This window comes from Terrapene carolina, unplaced genomic scaffold (genome assembly GCF_002925995.2).
Source record: "Terrapene carolina triunguis isolate 2854851 unplaced genomic scaffold, T_m_triunguis-2.0 Scaffold211, whole genome shotgun sequence".
In the NCBI taxonomy this organism is placed as follows: domain Eukaryota; kingdom Metazoa; phylum Chordata; order Testudines; family Emydidae; genus Terrapene; species Terrapene triunguis.
Window position 1 is genome coordinate 35,047,781 of NW_020664562.1, and position 18,387 is coordinate 35,066,167.

General features: G+C 45.2%; 1 protein-coding gene across 2 annotated transcripts in view; it reads left to right on the forward strand.

Moving 5' to 3' along the window:
- The first annotated feature begins 9,218 nt into the window (after positions 1-9,218).
- Positions 9,219-18,387, forward strand: part of LOC112115965 (prostaglandin E2 receptor EP3 subtype) — a 25,370-nt gene continuing 16,201 nt past the window's right edge. For both annotated transcript variants that reach the window (XM_024213213.2, XM_024213212.2), the window contains exon 1: positions 9,219-10,252. In XM_024213213.2, the coding sequence (XP_024068981.2) occupies positions 9,398-10,252 (855 nt within the window). In that variant the 5' untranslated portion in view covers positions 9,219-9,397. The remainder of the gene's footprint in view (positions 10,253-18,387) is intronic.

Here is an 18,387-nt window from a genome sequence, read left to right on the forward strand (position 1 = left end):
GATTTGTTTCTTCTGCAAGAGGTGAGGGTGACAAAAGATCAAGGAATTGCTTATGTTAGGTATGTCTTTATCTTTCAGGAAAAATATAATAACTTAAGTCATTCAACTTAAATAATTAGCATTGCACTAACTTGGAGCAGGCAGGATTAGCATTAGTGTGTCTAATAATTTGGGACACGTTTCCATCCCTGCACTGTGTGTGAAACTTACACCAAATAAACATGATTTTTTACATTTTGAGGTAAATAGCCAGGCTATTACAGACATGTCCTCTGTGGATCAGGCACAGAAGATGCCATGTAATATACATGGACCACGGGGTTATACTTATGCATGTTTGTCATGGGAGGAATATGTGAAATGTGTAATCATAATATATGCAAAACTGCTGAAAAGGTTTATTTCATTTTTAAATCCATATTGCACCTAATGCTGTGGGGAAATTTTACCATGTAAAGGGAAAGCGCTGAATGCAAACTTATGAAATGGTACGTGTTACATTTTGTAAAACACTTCAATTTCCTGTTGATCTAGGAAGTGGTGTGTCTTCTCATAGTCCGACTGTCATTCCTCTCCCCTTTCCTACAGAATGAATAGACCTATATCCTGCCACACAATATGATTGATTGAAGAGCTCAGTTGCCATCCCCACAGCAAAAGTTCAGTCTGTGCCTCATCGGCAGTTACAGACTAGTCCATCTGTTTGGTATGTGGCTCAGTTAGCCCTCTTGGGCCTGCCTATCATCCACTTCAGTGTCAACAGTGGATAATACAGTACATCAGCGTCTCTACCATTTGTCACAATCTTGATCCCCTACTTCTCTCCTAGAGATTTTAAAATATCAATCTGTCAGAATCTGAGTTTCTGGTTTTAAAAGAAAGCAACAGAGGGAGGGAGGTTGAAAGCAGGACACTTTGTAAAACTTACAAAAAAAAAAACATTTTCATAAAATTGGTCTGCAGTGCTCTGTCACTTAAGAGCTTTGGAATCCCTGAAATTAATTGTTTGTATTGATTATCTTTTTACTGTCGGTGATAGCATTGTAAAAAAAAAAGAACTTTAATGTCTTTGGTACACTTTTTGAACTATTTTGGAGAACTTGTGATATCACTGAGGCCGAGCAAGTGCAACCTGATTGAGGAACGAATTGGCTTTTACCTGGATTATTTTCAACTATTAGGTATTAAAAACCATTTAACTCAAATGCCTTCTAAACAATGAGAACACGATTCAACATCTCTGCCCCTTCATTTAAGAGACAAGGGAGCTTCAAATCCTCATTTCTAGTTCCTCCATCAGAAACCTCCAGCAAAATAAGAAAAAAACAATACTTGAGACTCTTGATAATGTACAAAATGAAGAATTAAAATAAAAATAAAACCACATTTACAAGATACAAGCCCATCCCTCCCTCCCCTTTAGATTACCTTAAACAATGGCCGACAGACAATTCTTGTAGCTTCCTAACTGAATTTGGGCAAAAATCCTAGCTTGGTATAATTTTCTAAAGATTTTTCTAAGCTCTGCCTAGCAGTCCCTTAACACATGCAATTTGTAATCATTCTCTCGTTTTGGGTCTTCAGAATTAGTGCAGGGCCTTATTCTTGAGAACAAAAGAGTGGACTCAACATTGCTCTTCTAGCAGCAGTGTGCTAGTGCTTGAGAAAGCAGACAGAATGTTCTCTGATATATTTTTAACAATGTATATATGTTAATTTGGTTGTGAAACACCCATTAATGTTAACATGAAATGTGAGGCCCGACCCAGGCATCTCTAATGTCTTGTTGCTGAACTGAAGAGGACAGGTTGTGATATCACCCTGTAATCTGGATGCATTCACCCATCCCCTACTTTCTAGTTTTTTGGGTTTTTTTTGTAATGTTCCATTTATTTATTTATTTATTTATGTATGTATTGGACACTGCTACATCAGGGGTGCTAGGATTAGCCAATGGAAAGTAACTGAGAAAGTAGCTGGTGTGGGGTGAGGGAGATTGCAGGCATATTAGAGGAGATCTGACATAAGTGTAGCAGTCTGGGAGAAAAGAGCCTTGCAACTGATAGTGGTAGCAGAGTATCTCAGGAACTGGCAATGGGGCACAGATCTTTGTGCCTGTCAATAACAGTATGAATCTAACCTAGGTCAGGAGAAAGTGGAAGTAATTGACATCTGATGGTTGGTTGGTTGACCTATGAGAGATGAGTTAGATGTCAGGGTTCAATTGCTAAGGGGTAAGCATCCCCATCTGAAAACTACCATGTTAGTAACCAGGCTTGCTGGTGGTCTCAATACAATGGCAAGGGACTAAATGGGCAAGGAAGCTAAATACAACCCTTGGAGCATGGAGAAATTTACACAGAGGGCTGCAGTCTCTGTGGTGCTGGTCTCCACCTTTTTTAGGAGTCTTAAAGTCATCCAAGAAAAAAACAAGACCAAGGCAATTTCTACCTACTGCATTATGTAATTAATCACATGTGCCAGGGTTCAGTAAATACAGAAATCTTGCTCACATTCTCACGACTAGAACTGTTGAGTCAAATCTCCAACACCATTAAGATTTGTGAAGATATTTCAGTGTAAGCCCCCAGATGGCCACTCTTATTTCAGTAAATTTCCAAGTGTAGACAAGCCCTAACACTCGAGCTTTACAGAGTGATTGGATTAGCAACACAGAGTATCTCTGTCCCCATTATATTACCAGTTCAAGCAGCAGCACTTCAGCTTCCACCCAAACCCATGACAGGCCAGCTAAGGTTGAAAGCACTTCTATTCCAGCTAGAGTAGATGTTTGTGTGCGCATGGAAGCCAAATTGGGGGCAACACTTAAGTTATACCTTGAGTTAATGCTGCACTGAACACAAGCTCACATTCAAAAAGGCCTGACAATATGTGTGGAATCTGTTATTGCTTGCCAACTTCTTTTTGTTCTCCTGTGGATCTGGAATCCTACCTACATGCATATACTTTTGTTCTTATACTGTCATCCAGAAAAAGCAAATAATATATAAAGACAACCTTAATTTTATCTGTACAAGGGATAAAATCACGAGACTACAATTGTTAGATTCAGATTGATTGAGGTGCATAAAATAGCCATTCCACTAAAAATAAAGGCAGAGCTGAATACCCATATACATATAAATCTATTAAGCACAAATAGCATGTAGTGCCAAAAATTAGCATTTAGTACATTTATGTAAATAATTTAACTTCCAGCCAAATATCAGCTGGCACCTTTCATGAAGAAAGCTGATTTAAATAGTCCCTGAAATACTGTATGAGTGTGAAAAATACCAAGTTATTAACACAACACCTCACTGGATGGTGCTGTTGTGAGACAAATGCAATTCCCTGTATTCCTTTGGCAACAAGGTAAAATAAAAAAGCAGTCGGCAGGAATGAGATTGCAGGGGATGAGGGCTTGGGAAAGGAAGTGGGGGTCATTATGGCCTCTGTCATGTAGAAGATCAGATTTGTCACTAAGCTGAGCAGAACTGTCACTCCTGGTCTTAGAATCTGAATTATGGTGCAGTCATGCACACTTTCCCATCTTAGGCTTCCATGAGCTCATGCACATTTGCTGCCATATTTATGCAGGACAATAGGATTTGCTGTATCACTATGCAAATATCTAACACAATGGCATACATCATGGAATTCTCTATACCAAAAAGTTTAGCCAAATAGCAGCACTCAGTGCTGATGACCACCACCATCCCCCTTCCTTTTCATTCACGGGGATTGTGCTGCAAGTGGGTGAGTTGAGCTAATTTAGTCAAGTATCAGGGGGTAGCTGTGTTAGTCTGTATCTACAAAAACAACAAGGAGTCTGGTGGCACCTTAAAGACTAACATTTATTTGGGCATAAGCTTTTGTGGGTAAAATCCTCACTTCTTCAGATGCATAGAGTAAAAGTTACAGATGCAGGCATTATATACTGACACATGGAGAGAAGGGAATTACTTCGTAAGTGGAGAACCAGTGTTGACGGGGCCAATTCAATCAGGGTGGATGTAGTCCACTCCCAATAATCGATGAGGAGGTGTCAATTCCAGGAGAGGAAAAGCTGCTTCTGTAATGAGCCAGCCACTCCCAGTCCCTATTCAGGCCCAGATTAATGGTGTTAAATTTGCAAATGAATTTTAGTTCTGCTGTTTCTCTTTGAAGTCTGTTTCTGAAGTTTTTTTGTTCAATGATAGTGACTTTTAAATCTGTAATAGAATGACCAGGGAGATTGAAGTGTTCACTTACTGGCTTTTGTATGTTACCATTCCTGAAGTCCGATTTGTCCATTTATTCTTTTGCGGAGGGACTGTCCGGTTTGGCCAATGTACATGGCAGAGGGGCATTGCTGGCACATGATGGCATATATAACATTAGTAGATGTGCAGGTGAATGAGCCCTTGATGGTGTGGCTGATGTGGTTGGGTCCTCTGATGGTGTCGCCAGAGTAGATATGGGGACAGAGTAGGCAACGAGGTTTGCTACAGGGATTGGTTCCTGGGTTGGTGTTTCTGTGGTGTGGTGTGTAGTTGCTGGTGAGTATTTGCTTCAGGTTGGGGGGTTGTCTGTAAGCGAGGACTGGCCTGCCTCCCAAGGTCTGTGAGAGTGAGGGATCATTTTCCAGGATAGGTTGTAGATCGTGGATAATGCGCTGGAGAGGTTTTAGCTGGGGGCTGTATGTGATGGCCAGTGGTGTTCTGTTATTGTCCTTGTTGGGCCTGTCCTGTAGTAGGTGATTTCTGGGTACCCGTCTTGCTCTGTCAATCTGTTTCCTCACTTCCCCAGGTGGGTATTGTAGTTTTTAGAATGCTTGATAAAGATCTTGTAGGTGTTTGTCTCTGTCTGAGGGGTTGGAGCAAATTCAGTTGTATCTTAGGGCTTGGCTGTAGACAATGGATCGTGTGATGTGTCTTGGATGGAAGCTGGAGGCATGTAGGTACGTATAGCGGTCAGTAGGTTTCCAGTATAGGGTGGTGTTTATGTGACCATCACTTATTTGCACTGTAGTGTCCAGGAAGTGGATCTCTTGTGTGGACTGGTCCAGGCTGAGGTTGATGGTGGGGTGGAAATTGTTGAAGTCCAGGTGGAATTCTTCAAGGGCCTCCTTTCCGTGGGTCCATATGATGAAGATGTCATCAATGTAGCGCAAGTAGAGGAGGGGCACTAGGGGACGAGAGCTGAGGAAGCGTTGTTCTAAGTCAGCCATAAAAATGTTGGCATACTGTGGGGCCATGCGGGTACCATAGCAGTGCCACTGACTTGAAGGTATAAGTTGTCCCCAAATCTGAAGTGGTTGTGGGTGAGGACAAAGTCACAAAGCTCAGCCACCAGGCGTGCTGTGGCCTCATCAGGGATACTGTTCCTGACAGCGTGTAGTCCATCCTCATGTGGAATATTGGTGTAAAGTGCTTCTACATCCATGGTGGCCAGGATGGTGTTTTCTGGAAGAACACCAATGCATTGTAGTTTCCTCAGGAAGTCGGTGGTGTCTCGAAGATAGCTGGGAGTGCTGATAGCGTAGGGTCTGAGGAGAGAGTCCAAATAGCCAGATAATCCTGCTGTAAGAGTGCCAATGCCTGAGATGATGGGGCGTCCAGGGTTTCTGGGTTTATGGATCTTGGGTAGCAGATAGAATACCCCTGGTTGGGGTTCTGGGGGTGTGTCCATTTAGATTTGTTCCTGTACTGTAGCTGGGAATTTCTTGAGCAGATGGTGTAGTTTCTGTTGGTATTCCTCAGTGGGATCAGAGGATAGTGGCCTGTAGAATGTGGTCTTGGAGAGTTGCCTGGCAGCCTCCTGTTCATAATCCGACCTGTTCATTATGACTACAGCACCTCCTTTGTCAGCCCCTTTGATGATAATGTCAGAGTTGTTTCTGAGGCTGTGGATGGCATTGCGTTTTGTATGGCTGAGGTTATGGGACAAGTGATGTTGTTTGTCCACAATTTCAGCCTGTGCACGTCTGCGGAAGCACTCTATGTAGAGGTCCAGTCTGTCATTTCGACCGTCAGCTAATTTAGGCTGTTTTCTATCCTTTGTACTTATCAGCTACAACAATGAAAATAAGTTGATTTCAGCCTCTTTCTCACACCTTAGATCAAGAAGAGGACTGGGAAACAGGAGACACGTGTTGTGTCAGTAATCCTGTTGCTGTAACAGACGTGTTTGTGATCTTGAGCAAGTTCCCTGACCTCTCTGAACTCAGGTTTCAGAGTAGCAGCCGTGTTAGTCTGTATCTGCAAAAAGAACAGGAGTACTTGTGGCACCTTAGAGACTAACAAATTTGTTGCTCTCTGAACTCAGTTTACTCATTTGTAAAAAGGAGCTAATACAAGAGAGGCCAGGTGATCCAGTGGTTAGGACACAAGCTAAGCCTTAGGACACCTAGGTACAAGCCCCAGCTCTACTACAGACTTTCCTATGTGACCTTGGGCCAGTCACTTAGGCCCAGCTCCTCAAAGGTAGTTAGGCTCCTAATTTCAATTGAAAGCCATGGGAGTTAGGAGCCTAACTACCTTTGAGGATTTGGGCCTTGGCCTTAGTCTCTCTGGGCCACAATACCCCATCTGTACATGAGAAGAATAGCTCTGCCCTACCTCACACAGATGATGTGGGGGGTGTACATCAAAAATGGTGAGACACTCAGGTACTGTAGTTATTGGGGTCATATCAATTAGATAGATATTCTCACATGGGTGCAGTGAGATGTGTGTAATTAGGCTGAGATTTTCAAAGCTGCCTAATGATTTGGATGTCCAATTTTAATGTGAATTGGGTGTCCAAACCCATTAGGCAGCTTTAAAAAGCTTCAGATGTAATGCTTATAAAGTGTATTTGAGATTGTTGGATGCAGGTGTGTTAGAACTGGTTGTGTTATCTTCAGTTCCACTTTCTGGTTCTCAATCACTAGTAGAATACTGAAATGTTTGTTGCATTCAACATTTTTTCATGAAAATATCTGTTAAATTTGGAAAAACAACGAGGAGTACTTGTGGCACCTTAGAGACTAATAAATTGTTTTGTTTATACAGACTAACATGGCTGCCACTCTGAAACCTGTTAAATTTGGGGTTTTTTGTTTTGTTTTTTTAATGAAACCTGAATTTATCTCTTTGAATGACAAAGTATTATCTGCCAGTGAGGATACCTGAACTTAGCAATTATGTCCCCTAAGATGGCACTCTGTAAGATGGATCCTGATGGCAGGTTTTCATTTATACAAAAGTGAAGAACTAATCAAACTTCCCTAAGATGGGAGAATAAATACCTTAAACTCACTCTGTATGACTACTTTCCCCCCAGATTCATTATTCATCTATTCAAAATTGCCACACCTGAATAAAATAGTAAACTCCAGTAAAAAAACAATATTAGTTACTTATAACTAAGACTTGGTCTACACTTACCCCCCAAGTCGAAGTAAGGTACGCAAATTCAGCTACGTGAATAACGTAGCTGAATTCGACATACCTTACTTCGAACTTACCGCGGTTCAGACGTGGTCCACACGCGGCAGGCAGGCTCCCCGTCGACTCCGCGGTACTCCTCTCATTGAGCTGGAGTACCGCAGTCGACGGCGAGCACTTCCTGGTTCAATTTATCGCGTCCAGACCAGACGCGATAAATCGAACCCGGAACTTCGATCCCCAGCCGTCGAACTACCCGGTAAGTATAGACCAGCCCTAAGACTTCCATTGTTTGGCTAAAATGGATTTTTACCTGAAGAAATTATAAAGTGGCCTCAAAGGCTGGGGAGGGGGGAACGAAGTTCCCCCACTAAAAAATGTTTTCCTCTACTACCACATTTTAAAGACTGCGCCACATCCTGTTTTTAGTTTTGCTCTATTCCTCCTTAACCTGATATGAAAGGAATCAGGAGCAGCATGAATATTATGAATTAATATCTGGCAAATTTTGATTTCTAAAGAGAAAGATGATGGCTCATTTTGTTTGTCATTTGCCAAAACAACTCCAGTAGTCTATTATATACTGATGCTTGATGTTAATGACAACAATTGGTGTTTATGCTACAATAATGCTCATGGATACCCGCAGAGGTGATGTTTATATCAGGACAATAACTTGTGTTTCACTAGCAATTATGCTATTGTACTGGATAAAAGAAATTAAGGGCTGGAATCAGGGCAATTTAGGTTTCTAGGATATAGCTCCCCATGAAGAAGAGAAAACAGCTGTGGTGTGAATTTAAGTCGAAGATGAGCAGCAAGGGTAGAATAAAAAGCACCTAGCAATTTTAATTAATGTTAAATGTATTTAACTAACCAATGAATATTAAGGAATTTGTAAAAAAAAAAAAAGTGATTTCATCTCCTGAAAACAATGTAAAGGTGTAAATTACATACCAGTATAGCTGATTTTCAACATGAGAAAGCAGTGGAAAAGCGCTATCAAACCAGATAATTCCAGGGAAGGATGAAGCATCCTTTTCACTTCCTTTTATTCTTATAATCACCCTTATAGTGCCAGGTCTATACAGGTACTTGTAAATACAGTTTGACTTTATTTACAAGTGTTTAAGGTTTACCAAAGAAAACAGTTGGGTTCTCGCTTTGTTGGCACAGAAATAAGAAGGCATCGATATAGAAAATCTTTTAAAATCATGGAGCTAGATATTGCTTAACATAACAGAGCAGCTGTCTGAATGGATTTTGTGTCCGTGTTAATTTCGAGCTAGATGGCGCTACTAGCCCTGTACACTTCTAGGTACATTACTCATTTGTTTCTTTCCCTCTCGTCCCTCGTCCGTCCCCCCCCGGCCCAAATTACAAATAAATAAAAGGAAACCTCGTGATGTGCTGATGGTCGGAGGGATTCGAGTTCTCTCCCCCTCCCCCGCGCGCCCACAGAGCTCCCTGGCAGGAACAATCTGTAGGAGGAAAAATGTGACCAGGAGCAGAACGGTCTGTGGCAACTTTGCTCCGCGTTGCACTTTCGGTAGTGCCGCCCCAGGCGGGATGCGCTGCCCCGGCACGGGCTAAGCTAGCGCTGTGCTGCCCGCCGGCGGAGCCTCGCTGGCCATGCCGGGGCTGGGCGGACTGTTACCGCTGTTCCCTGGCAACCGGCCGCGAGGCGAGGCTGGCAGGGCGGCACGCGGCGGCTCGCGCGCAGGACCCAGGCAGTGGCAACCCCCCTCCGCACGTCGCGCCGGTTAGCTGGACGCCAGCCGCGCCGATTGCCAGCCTCTCCGGGGAGGGGCGCCCCCCAGCAGACCTGGATGAATGAAGCCCCGGGGCCCCGCCTCCTCTGCCTTATAGCTCGGCGGCTGGCCCCTTCGGCCCACTGAGCCTGAGCTCCCCGCCATGGGCTGGGGCAGCGCGGCCGCGGCTGGGCTGCTGCTGCTGCGGCTCCGCTCCCGCGCCAAGCCGGCGGCATGACGCCCCCCCAGCTCTGTGTGTGGGGCCGCTTCAACCGCACCGCTGCCAGCATGTGGGGCGGTGCCGGCGCCACGCGGGAAGCCGACAACGGCACGGCGCGCCCCGCGGAGGGATGCGGCTCGGTCTCGGTGGCGTTCCCCTTGAGCATGATGCTGACGGGCACGGTGGGCAATGCCCTGGCCATGCTGCTGGTGTACCGCACCTGCCAGAAGAAGGAGAACACGCGGAAGAAGTCCTTCCTGCTGTGCATCGGCTCCCTGGCGCTGACCGACCTCGTCGGCCAGCTCCTCACCAGCCCCGTGGTCATCGCCGTGTATCTGGCCAGCAGGAACTGGCAGGAGTTGGACCCCTCGGGCAACCTGTGCGCCTTCTTTGGGTTCTGCATGACTGTCTTCGGCCTCTGCCCCCTCTTCATCGCCAGTGCCATGGCCGTAGAAAGGACCCTGGCCATCAGAGCGCCTCACTGGTACGCCAGCCACATGCGAACCAGGATGACCAAGACTGTCTTGCTCAGCATCTGGCTGGCAGTGTTTGCCTTTGCCCTCCTGCCCATAGCTGGCTTAGGGCAGTACACCCTGCAGTGGCCCGGCACCTGGTGTTTTATCAGCACCGGGGACAACCACGGTGTGGGCAACACCTTCTTCGCTTCAGCCTTTGCCTTTCTGGGACTTTGCTCTCTGATCGTCACCATGGCATGTAACTTGGCCACGATCAAAGCTTTAGTGGCTCGGTGCAGGACCAAACCCTCAGCATCTCAGTCCAGCAAGCAGTGGGGGAGAATCACCACGGAAACACTGGTCCAGCTGTTGGGGATCATGTGTGTTCTCTTTGCTTGTTGGTCACCACTGTTGGTAGGTTATCTTTTAATTTGCTGTGTGATATTGCTAACCCCACAGCATTCTTTTACAGAGAATGGGGGTGACGGTTACAGTACTGTGGAGGGGGGGGAGGCAAACCTGTCACATCCAACTCCCTAAAACATTGTCTTTGTGTCCCCCCAACTTTCAGCCTGCTTTGTAGGGGAAATAAGCAAGTGGAGGGGGACACACCCTGTTGAAGAGAATTGAGTAGGAGGATACAGGTATAAGGGGATCCCTTGGTGAGAGGTACAGGGGATAGGAGTAGGTGCAGGGCACGGTATGTATGGGAGGACCTCTTGGGATGGGGAGCTGAGGATGGGGTGTGGACATATACAAGGGGACTCACCCTGGAGAGCTAGTAGAGCTGGGGGTGACCTGTATGAGGGTCGCTTGAGGAACTGACCAGGGATGAGTGTGATATATGGGACAAACTCCCCTGGAGAGGAGGTTAAGGGGGGAATGGAGGTTCAGAAAGACCTTGATAAGGAGCTGATAAGGCCTCAGCTGGAAGTATTGTGTCCAGTTCTGGGCACCACAATTCAGGAAAGATATGCAGAAATTGGAGAAAGTCCAGAGGAGAGCAGCAAAAATGATTAAAGGCCTAGAAAACATGACCTACAAGGAAATATAGAAAAAAACAGGGTTGTTTAGTCTGGAAAAGAGAAGACCAAAGGGGACTTGATAACAGTTTTCAAGTACGTAAAAGGTTGTTATAAGGCAGAGGGTGATAAATTGTTCTCCTTATCCACTGAGTACAGCACAAGAAGTTATAGGCTTAAATTGCAGCAAGGGAGATTTAGCTTAGACATTAGCAAAAACTTTCTAACTATAAGAGTGTTAAGCATGGAACCAAATTACCCAGGATGGTTGTGGAATCTTGGTCATAGGAGGTTTTTGAGAACAGTTTAGACAAATACATGTCAGGGATGGTCATAGTCCTGCTTCAGTGCAGGGGACTGGACTAGATGAGCTGTCATATTTCTGTGATTGTAGAATGGGGGCTGTCCTAAGCTGTGGGCATTTGTTGGACATTTAAGGGGGGATGGTAGAATGAAGGTTTGGGGAAGAGAGGTGGGGATGTTTAGGGAAATGAGGGATTTGCAAAGAAGGAAGAAAAGAAACTGGGAACATGAAGGAAGAATGTGGGTCTTAGAAGAGATTAGGGACACTAATGTATTTGGCAGGCAGGTAGAAGTGAGTGACATGAAAGAAGAGGGAGATTGATGGGGGATTTGAAAGTTCAGAACATCATCCAAAGACTGGTGTTAGCAAAGGGTCAAAACACACCAGGACTTTTATGGTTCTGCTGCCTGGATAGCAGAGAGCACGTTGCGCAGTTCTGTATTCTCTGAACTATGAAGTATGGCAGGGATGTTTTTGCTCACCCAAGCACAGCAAGGGATCTACCCACTGGAGCACTGAGAAGCCTAGAGGTGGTGAAATAGGGAACCTAGCACCAAGTGCTGAGGCTATCAATCATCTTCAGGATCTTGGGAGGAAGTGTGTACTGCTGGAACCCTTATTGTGATGGGGCCTCATGTTAAAGGGGGGAAAGTGTCTTTTTTTTCTGCACCAACCTTGTAGGCACACATACTCCACTGCTTTGAGAAAGATGATCTGATCTGGGCCCTGTTAGCGACCTCTCACTTGTTACACTAGTTATTTCATTCAAGGGTTGTTCGCTGTGTCATATTTTTGGCTGTTTTCAGAGAATTCGTGATAACAGTAAACACTGCAACATTTTAGCATTTTTTTTAAAGAGGCTAATCACACAACTTTTACCCTTTCTTCTTATTCTGTTGTTTTTTTGCTCAGTCCCTTCCTTGTTGATCTGGGAAAAACCCCTTTTCAGATGTAGAGGGCCCTGAATGTAGAATGTGTGTGTTTCTGCGAGGGGTGGGGCGGGGAGGGACGATATCTGTAGCCCTGTACACTATGAAGCATGGCAGGGACTTTGCCCCCACAGGATAGCATTGTGAATGGTGCTAGAGCATCCAGCACCTGGGCCCACCAGACATGTTCCAATGTGTGTGCATGCACATGTCTCTGAAGGGAAAAGGTGTAACTAGCTATGGGGCCTACTACCACCTTGTGCTGCCCACAGCAGGGGTGCAGGAACAATTTTTATAGTGGGGGTGCTGAGAACCATTGAACCAAACTGTAAACCCTGTATATAATAGAAACCACTTGGAGCCAGGTGGTGCAACAGCACCCCTAGTTCCAGCACCTGTGGCCCACAGTGACTCCACTGCTGTTCCATGGCCTAGTAGGGAGAATTCCTCCCCCACTGGGACCCCTGCAGATCTCCCCTACATATGGCTCATGTACTAGGATTGAGGATTTGGCCCTTACTGTTGACAAGTGCAGCTACCTTGGATCTCCCTGTATCATAGGTGATGATTAATTACTCCCCCTCCCATCGCAGGTGGACAAGGTGTGGGCAGGCAGGGGCTGGGAGGGGACAGAGCCTTGGCTCTACTCCCCAACATGCAGGCCAGCACAGCTGAGCTGGCACCAAAGAGACAATACACTGTGCCCAGGAAAGGGCTGGTGTAACTTACACCTTCTAAAGAAGATCCAGGGATCAGAGTGGGACTCTCACAGTTTCATCTCTGCTTTGGTCTTGGGGCTATCTGCTTTGCCTTTCTCACGGAAGAGAGCAAGGTGCCAGTCTAGCCCAATGTCTCCTCCTTATTTAATTGGCCATCCTCTTTTTACATAATGTTTGGAATGGGTTTGTGAATCACATTGATAAACAATACACGTGAGTTTCATTACTTAATGTCTGCAAAATACTCTGGGATCCTGGGATGAAAGATTCTGTCTAAGTGCATGATAGTCTCAGAGACTCATACTTCAGTATTCAGAACTGAGCTGGCATTCATAGAAGATTAGAGTTGGAAGAGACCTCAGGAGGTCATCTAGTCCAACCCCCTGCTCAAAGCAGGACCAACACCGACTAAATCATCCCAGCCAAGGCTTTGTCAAGCCGGGCCTTAAAAACCTCTAAGGATGGAGATTCCATCACCTCCCTAGATAACCCATTCCAGTGCTTCACCACCCTCCTAGTGAAATGGTGTTTCCTAATATCCAACTTAGACCTCCCCCACCGCAACTTGAGACCATTGCTCCTTGTTCTGTCATCTGCCACCTCTGAGAACAGCTGAATTATATTCTCTTTGGAACCCCACTTCAGGTAGTTGAAGGCTGTTATCAAATCCCCCCTCATTCTTCTCTTCTGCAGACTAAACTATTGCTTTCTTGCAATATCATATCTCAGAGGCATAGTGTGAATTTATATACACGATGGAGCAAACCCCAATATCCTTACTCAGCCTTTGCTCAAGAACAATTGCATCATTTGAGAGTTTGCCTGGGAAACTAAATAGAAACTTATGGCCTTATCCAAAGCTCATTGAAGCTCATGGAAAAATCCACATTGATGTCATTGGGCTTTGGATTCAAACCCTTAGGTCCTGTTTCAGGAAAGAATCCCTATTCAGGAAAGCAGTGAAGTACATGTTTAAATTAAGCATGTGCCTAAATCCTAAATTGAAGTCAATGGGAAAGTGTGTGCTTAAAGTTGAGTGCTTTTTTGAATGAGGGCCTCAATGAGGAAAGCAGGCTTTGTCCTAATATGAATAATAAAATAGGATCTCAAGTCACTTCACAAAACAGTAAATGTTATATTTAAAGATTAAATACATACTTCAATATCTGCAGTGCATCCTGATTATCCTGCTCTCTACAAATCTGCACCTTTTCTAATTCAAACCAAAACCAATCATCTTACCTCACATCTCAGCAGCAATGTAAGAGCAAATGCTGTAGTGAGCCCTCAAAGCAGTAAGGTATCTTTACGTTCACAGGATTTAATGCAGCATATTAGTACATGATAGTGAATTAGAGCTCAATGGCAATTGCTAGAATTGACCGAAGAGGTGCACTATTACCCGCTGTCACTGCTTCCTTGTTGAATATTTCCATCCAGAAGCCCACTCAGCCTTGTAGAATGTGGATTGCGGGTGTGGTTCCACTGCACAAGGTGTATGGGGCCTGAAGGCAGGAGAGCTATGCAGGATCCTCCTGGCTTTGGATTCATTCATTTTCCCACAGGGCCATACTCACTATTGTTCGTTCGGTAGCAGGAGTTCATGCAGCTGTTCTCAAAGTCTATTTGAATAGGCTTTTTCTAGTTAAAATTTAAGATTTAAATGCTTTAGAAACAGCCACAGAGACTTCTCCCTTAAAGACATTCAAGGTGGCTGTCATTTTTGCTGCCATGAAACAGATTCGGATATACAGAAGGCTACAAAACTCTGTGGAGTCTCAATTCTGCCCAACACTGCCATTAACAAGCTTGAATTCCTGGCCCTTTGAAGTTAAGGGGAATTTTGCTGCTGACTTCAACAGGCCAGGATTTCACTCCCAGAATGGAAAATAATATTTGTCCTTAGCCTTAATTATTTGACGGTCAATAAACTAGTTGATTCTTAACCTGACCAGTTAATACAGGGCCATAAACTGCAAATTTAGTCATGTGCATAAGTGCTTCTGGTATCTGGCCCCTAATGAGTGTTTATACAGCCAGAATCTCTACTGGTCACCCAGATACCAGATGTCTCCTTCCACTATGAATACTATGAAAGCCCTATTGTGTGTATCTTGGTAGCTTATTTTTCTTGCCGCTTTATTACTTTTCCTAATGTAATATGAAAGCTATAAGCGACAAGAATAGGTCCATTTTTTTGAAACATGGGAATTGTCTGTCATTTAAAGACTGGGAAACTAAGTAAGCCAAAGACTACATTTAATGACTTCTTCATTGTTTACTAGTACAGTACATTGAATACAGAGCTAAAGCAATTTCAAACTACTCCATTTTGTTTGTCATATTTTGCTTTTTACTCTTATTGTGTAGATAGTGCCTAAAATGTGCTAGGTGTTTTCCAAATGCAGAGGAACACACAATCCTCTCTTTAAAAGGTAGAAGGATCTCACAAGTCTGTTTCACCAAGCCATACATTTTTAAGCAAAATGGCCTTTTCTCTTCTTTACACACACACACACACACACACACACACACACCAAAAAATATCCCCTCCTCTACTACTGTGTAGCAACGCTTCTTGCTGATTTATTTTAAATAACTATTTGACTTGTACTGCAAGGGTGCCCTCCACTTTACTTAATGCATCTATGCCAAGAGAAAAAGAGGCACCTACATGCAGCGAGGAGAGAAATGGGACAGTCACAGCAGAAGTTGGGCAGACCATCTGAGGCTTTTAAACATAATTTATATTATGAGAAAATATTCAGGGAGCTGTAGAAAGAAGGCAAAGAGATTCTCTAACATTTTGCTATAAAAAGGTCAGCACTGAATGCTGAACTGGCAACCAGCCTCACCTTTACAAATCAAAGGCAGGGCCAGTTAAAAACATACTGGGTAGCAGACCTTTGCATTTGTTTTATCTTATTTCTTCTGTCTGACTGCTTGGGACTCTGCTGATGCCCAGAGTGAATTAATGAGTTGTATTTGTTTCTTTATGAAATGACATCACTTCAAAACTTTTCATGAATTTTCCAGGGGCCCAGTTCCATAAATCTTCTCTCCAGTGTGTAGCCGCTATGCCAACATGTTTCCCTCTTGGATTCATAGTCCCAAAGTTCAGAACAGGCATTATAGAACAATTTGTGGGTTTTTTTGTAATAATTAAAAAGAATAATTCTAGAATAATTAAAAAGATTGGCACACACTAGGAACAATGGGCCTGATTCTGCTCTCACTTGTCTCAGGATGAATTGTGAGTAACTCTTATCGTAGTCAGTAGCGTGTCAGAGTAAAATCATCATAAAGGAGATCAGAATCAGGCCCAACATAGCCCATAGATAGGAAATCTAAAGTATATTTTTCCCCTTGATATTTGTGTTTAACTCCCATGGAATTTCTTCTATGTGCATTAAAGGGAGAATTGCCTTGTCCCTCTTTTCCTAGCATAGATGACTTAAATTTGGTGCATAAATAGTTTTAACATTATGAGTAATCATTGCAGAACAATTCTTAATTTTTAAAAAAATATCTGCTGGAATGTATTTGCCATGATTACACTTATAATTAGTGCATACAATACTTCGGAATACAAAGCAATTAACCCTTTAAGGCTAACTCAAAAAAACACAGAGATTTTTTTCAGGCCAGAAGGGATTGTTATGATCATCTAGTTCAGGAGTGGCCAGCCTGAGAAGGAGCCAGAATTTAAACAATGTACATTGCCAAAGGGCCACAATAATATGTCAACAGTCCCCCATCAGCTTCCCAGTGTCTCCCACCACTGGTAACCCCACCGATCAGTGCCTCCTGCTCCCTCCCTGCACCTCCCAATCAGTTGTTTCGTGGCGTGCAGGAAGCTCAGGGTGGGGGGGGAGGAAGGAGGTGCGAGGGCATGGCAGGCTCAGAGGAGGGGGTGGGAAGGGGTGGATTGGGGGAAGGGCCTGTGGCAGAGCCAGGGGTTGAGCAGTGAGCACCCCCCAGCACATTGGAAAGTTGGTGCCTGTAGCTCTAGCCCCAGAGTCAGTGCCTATACAAGGAGCCACATATAAACTTCTGAAGAGCCACGTGGCTCCGGAGCCACAGGTTGACTACCCCAATCTAGTCTGACATCCTGCATAAACATAGGCCAAAAGGAAAGGCTTTCATTGGAACCGCAGTTACATTACTCATTTTTATCATAATTGCATTAAAATAACTATTCTGAACATTTTGTAAGTATTTTCCAGCTTAAAAAGTCAGTTTTCCCCAGAATCATTTGTTTATGCTGTAGAGACTTTGGTAAAATGAGGTTTGTATTCTGTGGCTTAATGGGTTTTTTTTGAGTAAACCACTGTTGTTAATGAGTTTTGAAAACTCTTATTATTAACTCAGTAATAAACCCTTACATGGACAATGCTATGTTTTAGGCCTATCTCTTAGAAACAGGGTTAGGGTTGCCAACTTTCTGATGACAGAAAACTGAACACTCGTGCCCTGAGGCCCTGCCCCTTCTCTGAGGCCCCACCCCCTGCTCTCTCCATCCTCCCTCCCTCTGACGCTTGCTCTGGGGTTGAGGTGCAAGAGGGGGTGAGGGCTCCAGTTGGGGGTGCAGGCTCTGGGATGGGGCCAGGGATGAGGGGTTTGGAGTGTGGGAGGGGGCTCCAGTCTGGTTCAGGGTGTTGGGCTGTGGGAGGGGGTATGGACTGGGTGCGGGCTCCGGGGTGGGGTCAGAAATGAGGGGCTCAGGGCTGGGGCAGAGGGTTGGGGTGTGGGAGGGGGTGAGGGGTGTGGGCTCCAGGTGGCGCTTATCTCAGGCAGCTTCCGGGAAGCGGCAACATATCCCTCTGGCTCGTAGGTGCAGGTGTGGCCAGGGGGCTCTGCGTACTACCCCTGTCCACAGGCGCCACTCCCACAACTCCCATTGGCCACGGTTCCCGGCTAATGGGAGCTGTGAAGCCGGCACTCGGGGTGGCACTTGCACTGCAGGCATGGGTAGGGAGTGGAGTGCTCCTGGCCACCCTTGCACCTAGGAACCAGGCGGATATGCTGGCCGCTTCCAGGAGCCGTGTGGAGCTGGCCACTGCGGCCAACTGGACTTTTAGCAGCCCGGTCAGCTGTGCTGACCAGAGCCACCAGGGTCCCTTATCGACTGGCGTTCTGGTCGAAAACTGGATGCCTGGCAACCCTAAATGGGGTTAGTCAGAGGTTACTATGGTGAGGGACAGGCAAGGAGCAGCAAGGTCCTCAGAAGCCCTGGACATCAGTCCTCTATGATGGGAATTGTGGAGGAATTGTCAGGTAGATGACAGTGCCCGGACCCTGGGGAAGGCTTGGTCAAAAAAGGAGGATATAGGGGAAGTGATGTTGTATTGTTCTCGCTTAAAATTAGACAGCAGTAGTAGGGTTACCATATTTAAACATTAAAAAAGAGGACTCTTCACGGGGTCCTGGCCCCACCCCTTCCCTGCCCCCAGCCCCGCCCCAACTCCGCCCCCTCCCCTGAGCGCCCCGCATTCCCCCTCCTCCCTCCCAGTCACGCGAAACAGCTGCCCGAGCGCTACCGGCTTCACGGTTTGCCGGGCAGCCCCCAGACCTC